The following is a 14,569-nucleotide window of genomic DNA, read 5'->3' as shown; positions in this document are numbered from 1 at the left end:
TCTCCTGTCTCCTGAGGCATTCACACTTACAAGGCAACCTTAACACTTCATTTAACTCACACAGTACAGTTACCTGCTTTGAGATTGTGGGCAAAACTGTGTTGCAAACTAGTCATGGCAGACTAAATTGATCTACAAGCTACACTCCTCTGCCTGCCCCTTCCCATTTAAAGTGTGCAGCTGATTGGTGCACTCATAATGTTCTTACTATACACCAACTTTTGAAAGAGGTACAAGGAAAGCAGGAGAGACACAGAAAAGAGCAGTGCGTAATGCTAATGGAATGGTTGATGAAAGATGAGGGAGGAAGTTAACAGCAAATGTTCAAGAGAATAAGAAAATGTTCTGGAAAGAGGTGAAAAAAATTAGGAAAGGATAATTTAGTAGTAAGAAACAGGTGGAAGGAGAGGATGGTGGAATGTTAGTGAGGCAGGATGAGGTGGGGAGAGTATTTTGATAAACTATTGAATGTGGAAGAGGAGAGAGAGGCTGAAATTGGGGCATTTGGGAGAGATACTAGAATGAATGTACTAGGGGAATTGAGGCAAATATAACAAAGGAGAAGGTGCTGACAACAGTACGGGAGATGAAAAGGGGAACAGCAGTGGAATATTTTTAGTATCTAGAGTTACATATTGTTATAGATGGAAGAATAGATATAGTGATGAAATTTTGAATGAATGACAAAAAAAGTTGTGGTTAGGAAGGAATATGTTTAACTAGAGGTTACTACATGGATTGACGGCAAACAGAAGGTTGCATGATGGTATTGTGGTAGGAACATGGAACGTGGGATAATGTAGGTTTCTGAATTAAACATAACTGTTAGGTCTAAGAGTATCAGAAGGTGAGGAAGCTTACCGGAAGAGCCTCTTGTCACGGACGAAGCCCAGGTTCTCATAGAGCCTGAGAGCTGGCTTGTTGGTGATCTCCGTCTCCAACACTACCTCATCTGCATCATCTGAGGCCATGGCACGGATTGCTCTCTGCACCAAGTTAGACCCTGAAGAAAAAGTTTTTGGTCAATGGTCAACCATGTTACTTTCATTGTTGCATGACAACACAATACTCCTTTACTAATCATTAATTTACTTATGGCAAGATAATTCTGTGTTATACAATACACACTCACAATACTGGACATTTATACATTAGATTAACAGTTATACTGGACTTTTCAGCCATCTAGCCAAGCTTCTCATAAATCAGGTAAGCTCTAGCTTATAAGACAAGAAACTTGCCACATGTATTACAATGCATGTACTGTGCAAGCCAGAGCACAGTGCAGCACCACAACTTTTTTTTTTCTTTTTTTCTTTAGCAACTGTCACTTTTATACCAATTTCAGTAAATAATATATCATTGGGAAGAGAAGTTAAAATGTGATTTTCATTTCTTTCTTTCTTTATTTCTTTATTTATTTTTTACAAAAAGCTTTTCTGATAGATTTTTATGTTTTAAATCTACAGGTCAAATCTTATTTCATGAGACTGTTTAGAAAGAAGAAATCTTCCTCCTCACACATGTGAATAAAAAATTGGAATTTCTCCTAGATTATTTTTTATCTTGTATTTGTCACTTTTTTTTTTTTCATTCAGCTCCTGAAAAAAAATCCATCTTGTAAATGTAAAATAACAAATACAGTAATGCTCTCAAAAGTTGGTTACTCAGTGCAAATCAATCTGACCAACTTCAAAATCAGTCAAGCTTTGTGAAAACAGAACTGAAGCAACAATTTAAAGTTGGGAATAATATAAAGACTTCAAGAACTGAAGCAACAATTCAAGGCTGGGAATAATATAAAAATTTCAGTCTTCAAAATGTCTGTCAGTCGAAAGTCCCAGACCTTCAAATGCTCTCCCTCTCTTTCTCAATTGCTACTGCTTCTAAAGTTACCCCCTCTTTCTCTGTTCCTTCACCACACAATCATAGCTTTCATACCAAACTTTTCACCAAATTCTACTCACAAGAAAGTTACATGAAGCCTCTCCACTTATGTATGATTTATTTATGGTTATTCTGACATGTGATGACACTACAGCACATGAGGGAGAGAAATTAAATATGACAGCCATAATCATTAAAAGAAAGAGATGGGGATGGAGACTGAGTGGCACTGAGGCACAGGAGCACAGTCACCACCAGAACAGCCACCTGATGTGCTGTGCCAATTATGCTGAACAGTTTTATCTTTCTTGATTTACTAGTACTATTTTTTATAAAACTACAAAAGCAACATTTTCTTTAAGAAGCAATAACAAGCATTCTGTCACATTTTTGTCATAAAAAAGGAAGAATTAAATAATCAATACAGTGTGTAACATGAGTTTCTGTGGATATTGCCAGAGATGAGAGTGCAGGTTATATAAGTTGAAAATGTTCTGTACACATATGTATTTTGAAGCGTTGTTTAGACATGGTGTGAAATTCAAGTGTGGCCTGCTGACAGATACAACAGCCAGCCTGGGCATGTAACCATGGTGGAGAAACACCATTTCCACACACTCCACATTATTGTAAGTTATACAATATAATCTGAACTTATTCATTGTCACTGTCTCAGAGGGAAACTGTGATCTGACTAACATTCAGCTGATTTAAGGCTAGCCTCACCACTTCCCACTCCTTGCCCAGGCATGAATGGCGCCACGCAGCCTATTGTTTTATTTGTCATTTATTATATCCACACTATCATTGAGTAATGTTTATCAGTAATCAGTATCAGTCCATTGTCACTCATCTCATCATGGGGATACTGTAAAGTTCCAAACTTGTAGAAATCATGACTGAATTATTCACAATTTTAGATCCCTGCCATAGATACCCACCTGGCCCGGCCATTGTATCTGTTGCCAGGCCACACTTGAATTTCATGCCTCAGCTAAATAACACCTCAAAATACATATGCGCATAGAACATTTTCCACCTAGAATAAGCTGTACTTTCATCTATGGCAATATCCGCAGAAACTCGTGTTACACCCTGTATAAGCCGACCATCACCCCATATCATACATTACCACTCCTGTAAATTAATATCATATCCTCCTGTAACATTTTCCAGAAATAATAATCAATTTTGCATAACTAGCAATACTATAGGTATGCAAGTCACAACTCATAACCTATAAGAATCTATCACCAATGGTGAAGCCTTGGCCAAGACAGGGAGGGTAAGTATCCTGAATTTTAGCAAATCCAAATCTGCCAAACTCATCACCAAAATAAAGGTTTTACTATACATATAAAACAGCTTTATACAAATAATGAAAAATCACACTTAACAAACATCTTTAAGCATAATGAAATTTGCCATTTATAAATAAATAAAAATATGCATTAATTACTTTAAGGCCAGATAAGAAAGTATAATAATTCCACTTCCATCACTCCAGCTCATTAACCTCCCACTCCACTTACCTATTTTTCTTTTCCGAAACCTGTGATCAACAGCAAGCATTGCAATATAGCCTCGGACTGTGACTTTCTTGTGCACGTCCAGCTTACAAACGATGGCTCCCACCACCTCTCCATTCGAGACAGCCTGAAGCACACACAAAATTTAGAAGAAGCCATCAGGGGCCTACCTTACCTAACTTATAAACATAAACTATTAATAAACAGAGCCTACAGGCTACATGACATAAGTGTAATATGAAACATGGTACTCCAGACACAAGATTGGACACATGATTACCAAGAACTGGCATCATCTCACTTACATATAATTCTTTCTGTATGTGATAATTAAAAATTTCACATTAACACTTTAATTTTACAATATCCCACTAATATATATTTCTGAATTTAACAGGCCTGCACATGGAATACAGATCTTGTATGTGAACAACAGAAAAGTTATTTCAAGACAACTGTGTTTTGCAATGTTAACACTATGAAGGGCAAGAGCAATGAAAGTGCAACTGTCCTGTCCTCTTTCTATTATTCATTAATGATTTTCTAAGCCAAACTCATTGCCCAACCCAATCCTAAACTGATGGTACCATTCTGCACTTCAAGAATTAAAAAATTCACAATGGAAACCGACTGAATGCCTGACTTGTGATCTTTCTAAAATTTCACATTAAGCAAAGTAACCTCTGTATTGTTCAATGCCTCAAAATTCAATACCTCCACCAATTTTATGCCTACTTCAGTATTGCCTCCTACCTATGACAAACTCTTTCAAGGAAGTTTTAAGACACTTCTCATAATTTTGGACGTTCTTTTGAACTGTCCTCTTTTGGAACTGATATCTTCTGTGAGTCTTTTTTAAGGTCTCTGGGCTGACCAAGGCCAGACCCACTCTTACAAAAAGAAGTTTGCCCTGTCTAATATGTTGGAAGACAGTGAAATAGAAGAGATGATAGCATAAAAAAACATATAATGCAACTATTATCTTTTGAGAAAGGAAAATAATGAGATGAGGAGGAAATATACATAGTAAGTGAGATCCAAGAGGGTGATCTTACACAAGCACAAGGTTAATGTTGTGAAGCAGGTAAGAGTGGAAGGACTGTAGAGTATATGAACTGAGAAATGGAAAAGATATATGGATGGACAGATAACCCTGCTATCCTAATGAAGTTACACATGAACTCAGTACAAAAATAGTTCATGAACAATGCTGAATAAAATTAATATCTACTCATGACCTGAAATCACTACCAAAGACAATAAAATCTAAAGGTGGTATTTATGGCTACAAGAGAAAGACAATTTGATAGACATTAATATTCAATACCTATACCATAAAGAATAAAATTAAGTTAATAGATATTCCTACTACATATTGTTATGCAGTTAGCAAACTATAAATAATTATTCAGTACAATTTCATTGGTGTTCATTTTGATAAACACACACACACACACACACACACACACACACACACACACACACACACACACACACACACACACACACAAATGTTCAACAATAAACTTATTCCAATACCATACAGTATCAATTTTCACCTTACCAACAACGCTACAGGGAATAATCAGAAAACCACAAGTTTTCATCAAGCATGAAAGACCACTAAGCTTCCTCAAGGAAACCAAACAAATGCATCCTACATCACTAAAATTTAATTATCTGATAAGATGGCAGGTAATGCATTACTGGGGAGGGAAGTAGGCTAAGAATTTTCTTAACTGTCTCCTTACCAAAAGTAACTTTCATTTGCAATGAAGCAGCAAATCCAGGCTAACTCTTGCTTGGGTCACTAGCAACCATTACAGCTGAATGAATAAAGCCAAATGTTTACAAGGGACTGAATCACTGCACAAGTCTATCTTTCACTTCTTGCAGATGACACAAGGTAAACTTTTTCATTGTTTCAAAATCTGTTAAGCCTATCTTTCCTTATTATCAAGGTTGATTTTTTTTCTTTTGGCAGACCTGCCAGGCAGCAACACCTGCTTGGAGCTCATTGAAAAATGTTAATATATTACTCAAAGACCAATATATTGTTTTAGAATTCACTATAGAAAGAAGCAACCAAAAACATGCAATGCAGCCTTTCTATCCACACACTCAGCACTCAAGAATTTTACCCAAACAAGAACTGGTAAAATCAATTAGTATTTTAGGAAGCAAAACTATAAGCTTTTTTTTTTTTTTTTTATCTGAACTGAGTGTCTGAAAGTTTTCATTGCTGTGCTGGCTAGGAAGCAGTGGCTGCTCCCCACACATGGTCACTACCTCCCAAAATGCATCCTAAACATGAAATATGTTGGAGGATCACAGATGAGTCTTACTGTGGCAAGAAAATACTAAAATTTGATGAAAAATTATGAATCTAACCTTCATGAGTTGACTGTGGGCTCCATTTTTTTAATGGGGAAAGGGAATTTTAAGGTACTGTAGCTTCAAGTTGCAAAAAAACTCAATGATTTTCTTCAAACCTATACAGCAGGGATAGCAGTGAGTCACTTTTTTTGCCCAGAGCAGAAACCATGGCAAGCAGAAGCCAAGCCTGAGTTTCCCACCCTGGATGCATTCCCCAAGGCCCAAGGGAGTGACCACAGCAGAAAAACCTATATTTTTTCCTATCCACATTTCCCCTCTTGCACTTGGTCTCCAACACCTCTCACACAAGTGTACTCCTTTAACCATACTTCCGTCTTCCAAGCAGCTGCCCTCCTCTATTAGCACCATCTACTCACTTGACATACTTCCTTTACAAATTCTTCACCCTTCTTCCTCTCAATACAGCTAAACTATCTCATGTGTGTTTCTTTTCACCCATTCCACCATTCCACAATTTACACCACTTGCACAGCCACTCATGCCACATCTCTCATACGCACTTCAATTGCTCTCACCTTCCCTTCTTGTCACTCCACATGCCTCTCACAGAAAACTTATTTCCACAGTACAGCTTCTTCTCAGTAGTGCTCTATTCCACATCCAGGTCACTGATCCATCATCAATGCTGGCAGGAGAATACCAGTCCTTAAGCCTCTCTTTATATCCAGAGACATTCTCTTTCATGACCTCTCATCTCTCAATTTAACTTTTTTTTTTATGCAAGAAGAAACCATCACAGTTCACAAGTATATACTAAAAAACACTCATCTCCACCATTCTCTCCCCTCCCACCTTCCTGTAGGTGGTACATCCACCCTATATGGTATCCTAAAATTAAACACCTCCACTTCTCTCTTCTCACACACTATCACCTTACTTTTCCCCCACATTCACTCTCACACCCATCCTATGGAAATGATTCACCATTCTCTGAAGTTCCCTTTCACCCTCCACTGGGTCCACACAACCCAGCACCACCCAATGGACACCTACTTAATGCCTGCTGCTCCAATAACCTCAACAGGCAAACGAATGGAGTGCCCATTTACTTGGTGAAGTGAAATCACTAGATAAGGCCATCTACTGAGTAGTTTTACCATTTGCTGCTGAGTATAGATGGATAGCCCATGCATACAACAACATGCACGCTTTGCCTGGTAGATGGGCAAAGTCTGCCAAGCACTGTTCAAGTGTGTGGACAGGGCCTAAGACAAGTGTCATCTGCAAATAGACATGTTACTAAATCCCATCCTATTGCAAATAGACATGTTACTAAATCCCATCCCATTCCATTCTGTTTCAACCTTGTACCAACATTTCTTACTTCAACTTTCATCTCTCACATAGCCATCATAAAAATATTTCTGTTTCACTCATCCCTATAGTGAGCCTCTCTCCTACCTCTCTCTCTTGCTTCACACATGTACCTGTATTGCTATAAAGTCTTACTTCAATCCAATAACAGCCCTCCTACACCATAAATTCTAAGAATGTCCCAGATGGCTTCTCTATCTACCTTGCTTGGAATGATATTCTAAAATCAGAATATTTCATGATAATATGGTTTTCCTGAACAGTTAGGCAACAAGGTAGATGATGATTTATGCCAGCAAGATGAGGAGCTCAACACATGCCATCTCTATCCCTGAACTGTGAACTGCTGACTGACAGCATGGCACTGAGCCAGTGATGGGAGCCAGAAGGAGGTACTTTTCACCAGACTTGTTTTTAATAGCTTTTTTTTTTCAGCCTTTCTCTTACTTCCAATCCCACCATAATCAATGCACCTAAGATTTCATTATAAAAACATGAATAGAGTTGTCAGAGAAACTAAAAAACTTGCATTGCACAAGACACCTTTTTCAATGTACAATACAATATTACAATCAAATACACATTTTGCTATTACATACAGTTGCATGAAAAGCTAGAAAATATTTCCACAATTTTGCTTTCTTTTTTAGCTATTGTCATCCACAATTTTATAATCATAACTTCCCAAAGAGGATGGCTGAAGCAGAAATCTCCATTTCTTTCTGTCCTTGCATTCCCTCAGCATGCTTTAATCCTCTCATCACTGTTACATATTCCATTACTCTATCCTCACATTCTCATCAGGATCATTCTCTTGCACTCACATCTATTCTATCTTCCTCTTGCACTCACCACATCTATTCCATCTCTCTGGTGCCTCACTCCTGCCAAGAACATCCCCTAAGGAGATGGCCACAGCAGAAGAGCCTCCATCTTTCCTCATCTAGACATTCTCTTCTTGTTTCCTAAAGCACCCATATACTCCTCTGCCCTATCCTTCCATCTTCTAAGTAGCACCTACAACTTTGTTCATATACAGTTTCTTTACAAACTTTTCACTCTTCATATTCTCAATATAGCCTTACTACCTGTGTGTTCCTTTTCACCCATTCACAATTTACACCACTTACACAGACATTCATACCTGATCTCTCATACACTTTCATTGTTGCCACCCTCCCATCTTGTCACTCTGATAATTTTCACAGCATACACTCTTGACTGTTGTATCCTATTTCACACACAAGTCTCTGATCCATACGTTTTCCCATGTTTACCTAGCTAATCACATCTGTCATACACACATACACTCTTAGTGACCTCCCTTTCTGCCAATCTTTCCAAGTGGGCAATCCTTAAGTGGCTACATTTTATCCCCCTTAACCATTCATGATTTCATTTCTTCACATTTATTTGACATGACGGATCTGGTATCCATTTTTATTACTTTCAACACCCACTCTTTGCACACCACAGGCATTTCTCAAGTAACTCATTTCAATACCTGAGATCCTTGATCTTTATCTTTCATTTGACATCCAAATCTCACACAGATGTGAGTGGTTACTGGTACAACACCAGATTACCAAGTGTTCATCAAAAAGAAATACCAAGGAAAAAAATAAAGACAGTGAGAAAGTGCAAACAGCACATTCATGAGAAAGCCAATTAAAAACTTCCTATCATGACCACTTCATCAGTAAGCTGCTAATTTTTCATTGGTGGGAATAGTGCACTCTTGAGCTCTGCATCTTGCCTACACTAACTGATCCCAGAACAGTAGAGAATATTATCATAAAACTTTTTTTTTACTTAAAATGTCATCCCAAGGGTGATGCTTTGCCTTGCAACATCATGAAACACTAAGAAATTAATGTTAAGGCAGGGGAAATTGGCCATGAGTGGTTTGAACCAGAGATTAAACCACTGTCAGGAAAGTCAAACACAAATCTGTCACCTTACCAAGCCAAAATGATCACCAAGGACAAATGGATTTTGGTCAACTTCGACTGTCCTATCACTACACAAGAAAGATCCTAAACTTTTGCAATTTCTTCTAGAGGGAGTCTGTATCTTAATGTAATAAATAAATTATCCATATTTTTCAACATCACTTAATCAAATGGTCATGAATGCAGGATCTCTAGTGCACTGAACATTTTAGCTTTTTCCATAACAAGGGAAATTCCAACAAACATAAATTTCAAGAGCTTTCTTAATAAATTAAAATAGTATAGCAATAAATCATGTCAATTTTTACAAGGCAATCTAACAAGAAATATTCCCTATAATACTTCTTAACCAAAACATTCAAGTGATGAATGATATATCAGGTGAATGATGCATGAAGTATGTCTGTGGTGGTTGCCACCACTGCAAGACCAAGAAAAACAATGCAAAATATCAGAAAAAAAAAATGAAAGCATCCATTTTTACTTTGGTAATTTCACCCACAAGGCATTTCATCCAAAAATAAAGTTTATTCATCCACATTTAGTGTAAGTTCAACCATACAATAGTAAGTTACTCCCCAAGTTTCAATTCTGTTTGACTTCCTTGTCACACTTGCCTTGCCTGTGCAAGTACATTCAACATATGGAATGCATTCACTTGTGTCCTTCATCCTGCCAGGAACTAAATAAATCCCATCCCTTTGCTCAGTCAGAATCCCTACATACTAATACTGAATGTATATACACAAACAAAACTGCAGAGCCCGCAAGCTTATTTTGGAATACTGTTCCAAACACAAGCAAATCGTGTAGATATCACTGAAAGTGACAAATAAGGCAGTATTTGAGCAATTTTTTAATATCTTCAATTGCTCATCATGTGAAGTACCTATGATGAGTGAGATTTAATACAGTGAGGTACTCAAATACAATGCATGTGACTCATTACTAATGTGCTATCTGATCTTTTTTTTTTTTTTTTTTGCTTACAGCAGCTGATGACATACAACCAACTCAAGGTTTAAAATTTTCGTAAAGGTAAACACTATGCAATGCATTGCAGGATAAAAAGCATTGTTTAAATAAATTTTTCTGCACTTTTAAGTGATGACAAGAAACTTTTTATCCTATGGGTTTTTTGAGAATTAAGTCATGCCATCCAATTGTCTTTTTTTTGCTTCCTATGGCAATTTTAGAACAGATTATAGTTGTATGCAAAAGTACACCATTGTATGGTGAAATGCCTCTGTTGTGTGGATAAACTGACCCAGGGGTAAAAAGATTATGTGAGCAAAATTACCAGATATGACAAAAAAATTTATCAATTCAATTTCAGAAAGTACCACTCAAAGGAATTTTCTTTACATTGCTTGGAAACACTTATTATGCACTGCTTCCACACCAGATGTCACTAGCAAACTTTGTCGCACAAAACTCGGAAAGAGGTTGGCTCAACGTAATTCTGGGGATAAGGGGACTGATGAGTATAATGCCTTCCTCTTAAGTTGAAGCAAGGCAAGCTTTTTTGAATATATAGTAATTATGCAAAAATGCTGATCAGATCTAGTTGGGTGCAGAGTGAGTAAATTAACAGTGGCCAGGGTGGGAAATTTGAGTGGAACATTCCAAAACTTTACCAGTAGATCTGGGAAAAAAAAATAGGAAAACAGCAAAACATGGAAAAGGATTGGTCATTAATACAAGTCAATCCTGTGCGCATGCACACATGCACACATGCACACACGCACGCACGCACGCACACACACACACACACACACACATACACACACACACACAGATGGAGAGTGACCCCCATCTTGGTGCTGAAGTGGAGTGCCAGGGCAGCATACCATCCTCTTCACTTTCGCTCCACGTAAGTACTATTTCCCGCACAGGCCTGGGTGCCACCTGAAGGACGGCCAGGCTCGGGACACAACTACAGCAGTAAATTAACAAGAGCGCCACACACTGCCGCCCACTAACACAACATACGTACCAGGAAGCACAGCTTGGGCCAATTATGTATAAAATATCTATAAGTGTATATAGAGTAAGGTTCGGACAGATCCTTCTGGATTAGCCTCATTATAGCGGACATTTGCAACTCGTTCTCATAATTAATGTACTCCACAACAAGGTCGTCCACTGCCGCTGCTGGAGGCACAGGACTTATGCATATTTCTGGCGTCACTAAACTGTCACTGGCAGAGCTGAGGTCATGGGCCGGAGTGCTCTGGGTGCCCTGGGAGCCCCCGGAGGTGTGTCGGGTCCTGGGCCGCGCCCCACACAGAGACTGGGATGAATCTGATGAGCGCTCTGAGGCCAGGGAGAAAGTGTCAGACACAGCAATGCTGCCACTGCTGGTGGCCTCGGAGACAGTATGCCCATTGCACACTGCACCATTGAGGTCACTCTTAGACTCCTGACTAGACTCTGAACACTGCTCCTCCGGCACGGGCGGCGCGGGCGGTGCGGGTGGGCGGCACTTGAGGGCTGGCACATGCACCTCGGCATCCGTGGTGCCTATCTTCATGCCATTGACGACGCCCGCCCTCAGGGTGAGCTTATCCCGGAGGTCAGCCGCCACCCCGCCCACTCCGCCCTCCCCACCCCCCTCGCCCGTTGGCCTCTTCTCCATGACGTGGGCGTGGGTGTGGGCGGTCCTGGCCCTGGCGCCGTGAACGGGGGCCAGGTCAGCTGACTGGGCAGGCACAGTGTGGCACGCCAGCAGGGACGGGAGGTCTTCGAGCAGCACCCGCCTCAAGGGGGCCTCACGCATGGTCCTGCGGCCTCCACCACCTCACAAGCTGGGGGCGGCTGGCCTCACGCCCCACCTTGCCTCACACAGGACACACGCCATTATCACCTCGCAGGCTGGCAGTGTTTGGGTCCCAGACAGTCTCTTCGACCTCCTGCTGGTGCCTGGGACGGTTCCAGCACTGGCTGCACACACACCCTCCTCGTCACCCTCACTGCCACTACGCACCTCCAAAAATATACATAATATTTCAACAAATATTTGTATTTGTGTGGTGATCTACCGTTGTTTTCTAGGGGATATAAAAATGTTTTATAGACTTTGCGCTTATATATGGATTTGCGGCCGTGTGGAGCATGGTGAGGATGACGTCATCAGGCGGCCTGCTTGAAGGCCACATTGCTCCTTGCCCAACCTGCACTTCTTACGCCCTCCACATTCACAAATTACACTTACGTCATCCACCTCAATATTCGTGCCTTTCCCTACTACCTCAATCCCCTTTTTTTAAGTCCTTCAAACTGCCTTTATTATGATTCATCTTTCTACTCACTTACTTTCTACTCACATGTTTCAACATCCATTGCTAAAATATCTTAAGACTTTTGATTATGAAATATTATCCATAAAACTACAGTTTGCAGTAAAAATACACAGAGCTGTCTTAGAACTTCCTTCTATTTATATTGATTACTATTCTTATTTGTCATCAAATTCTTGCAGTTACTGTTGTTCACCTGTGATATGGATGATTGCTTTTCATCGTTACAATTATCTTTGTCTCTGTAAACCAAACTAGTAAGTGACTCGATGCCTGCCATCCATCAACACATGAGGACTGATGAATGGAACTCCATCTATAAATATATACATCCAAGCATGCACTTTTCTATTTAACTGTTTTAAAATTTTAATTTCACTGCTGCCCGACCCATACGAATACCAGTTCTTATTCACTAATGTAAATAAGAACTCTCTTCATAATTATCCATGTGCAGGATGGCTATAATACCCTATTGCGTCTGCAATTAACAACTGAAGAACAGACTCGGCGTCTGGTTACATATTACGGTTGACAGAGGTCTCATGCAAATATGTAAATTATAGCCTTTCTTGTTTCCTTTTGTTAACATAACTATTTTGTAATGTAGCTGCAATCTTAAGGGAATGGATCAGTCAATAGCTTCCCACCCCACGCCCACCACAACCATTATGTCTGTGTTTAACGTCCACGCTGCGCACGACGCCATTAACCTGCTTAGCAGTCCCGTGGCCCAAAGCAGTGAGTCACCGTGAGATTGTATGCTTAATAATTATTCTTGGGGCGAATAAATTCGAACCATTCCTTCAGGGATATCTAAGGGGAAAACTTGTATAAGTTCGATAATATCACAGTTTTAGCACTTCCATGTGTTTCATAAAGAACTGAGTTAATTCCTTCAGCATGTATAAGATATTAACAGTTTGGAAACTAATGTGTGGGAGAATTGCCCATTCCGCAAATATTACAAAGGATACATTTAGGTTCTCCTTAGGCTGACTGACTACACTATAATACTCTTCACTAATTACCATCAGTTATAATTACATAACTTATCCCCGCGGTAACCACCAAACCGGAAGGAGCTTGTACCCTCTCCCCTTGATTCACATTATTAGGGTGGATGAAAGCCTAAAAACATTAACGGAATATAATACAGGGGAAATCTCACACTGTACCTGCATTATACGGGTGTAACTTCCTGTAACCATCCTGTTATTAATTGATGATTGATGTAAGATTCAGGATCATGATGCACACATTGTTTTGCATGATGGGAGTATTGAAGCAAGTATTCACACACACAAGTTCGATAACTAAACAAAATGACTTACTCATCGATGATGAGCACAGATTGAACACATTTCTACAAGGAATGCCTCGCTCTTCCACACGCACAAACCCACCCGCAGTTGATCAAGGATTCCTCAGAGTAAACCTTCACGCAGGCAACCTTTCTGTTCCGAGCGCTTCTTGGCAGGACCGATCAACTTGTTGCTAAGGTGTTTCAAAAAGGATCGCTTGTTACTATCGTCGCAGAAATCAAGTAAAGTGCCTCACTTATTTCCACCAGGATTTGCGTTGTTCCTCAAACTAAGTTCTCTTATCTGCTAAGAATTTATTGATTATCAAGTTCTATAAAGAGAATGTCAGCAGATCAGAGAAATTAAGTTTGAGAGAGAGAGAGAGAGAGAGAGAGAGAGAGAGAGAGAGAGAGAGAGAGTGGATGCAGCAGATTACTCAATTTCCGACTATCCATATCATAACCATGGCACGTGCGCCTCCGTTTCCTCTATTCCGCATTCTAGTGCAAAAATCCTCGAGCCAAGACAACTTTCAAGGAGCAAACTGCCAACTCACAATCAATTTACATCTGTGTTTAAGAACATTATTTAAATTACAGCTCAGTACTAAGAATCAACAACATTACTCCATTGATGATATCTGATCCTGCAATGATAAATGTTATTCCGAAAGTTCGCTATTCGTCTTTGAAACTTATTAAAATCACATAGAAAGTAAAAAGAATTACAACGTTCATTCAGCACAAATATGAACTGTGTCGTAAACTCGTGTGAGGTACTACTACTACTACTACTACTACTACTACTACTGCTGCTGCTGCTGCTGTTGCTGCTGCTGCTGCTACTACTGCCACCATAACATCATGATGGAATTACGTGATGTTCTC

At 39.5% G+C, this 14,569-nt stretch overlaps 1 protein-coding gene across 3 annotated transcripts in view; it reads right to left on the bottom strand.

Annotated features, from left to right (window-relative positions):
- The window catches only part of LOC135091460 (N-alpha-acetyltransferase 30-like), a 31,801-nt gene extending 19,732 nt beyond the window's left edge, over positions 1–12,069 (bottom strand). For 2 of the 3 annotated variants that reach the window (XR_010262515.1, XM_063989112.1), the window contains exons 1-3: positions 11,076–12,069; positions 3,420–3,543; positions 862–1,003 (exon numbers count right to left, since the gene is read on the bottom strand). Coding sequence is in view for 2 of the 3 variants with exons in the window: in XM_063989112.1 (XP_063845182.1) it covers positions 862–1,003; positions 3,420–3,543; positions 11,076–11,858 (1,049 nt within the window). In the remaining variant the exon portion in view is untranslated. The remainder of the gene's footprint in view (positions 1–861; positions 1,004–3,419; positions 3,544–11,075) is intronic. The other variant, XM_063989111.1, reaches the window with a different exon arrangement.
- Positions 12,070–14,569: the final 2,500 nt, after the last annotated feature.

This window comes from Scylla paramamosain, chromosome 37 (genome assembly GCF_035594125.1).
Source record: "Scylla paramamosain isolate STU-SP2022 chromosome 37, ASM3559412v1, whole genome shotgun sequence".
In the NCBI taxonomy this organism is placed as follows: Eukaryota; Metazoa; Arthropoda; class Malacostraca; order Decapoda; family Portunidae; genus Scylla; species Scylla paramamosain.
Note: the sequence above shows the minus strand (reverse complement) of the source record. Positions and strands in the feature narration are given on the sequence as shown.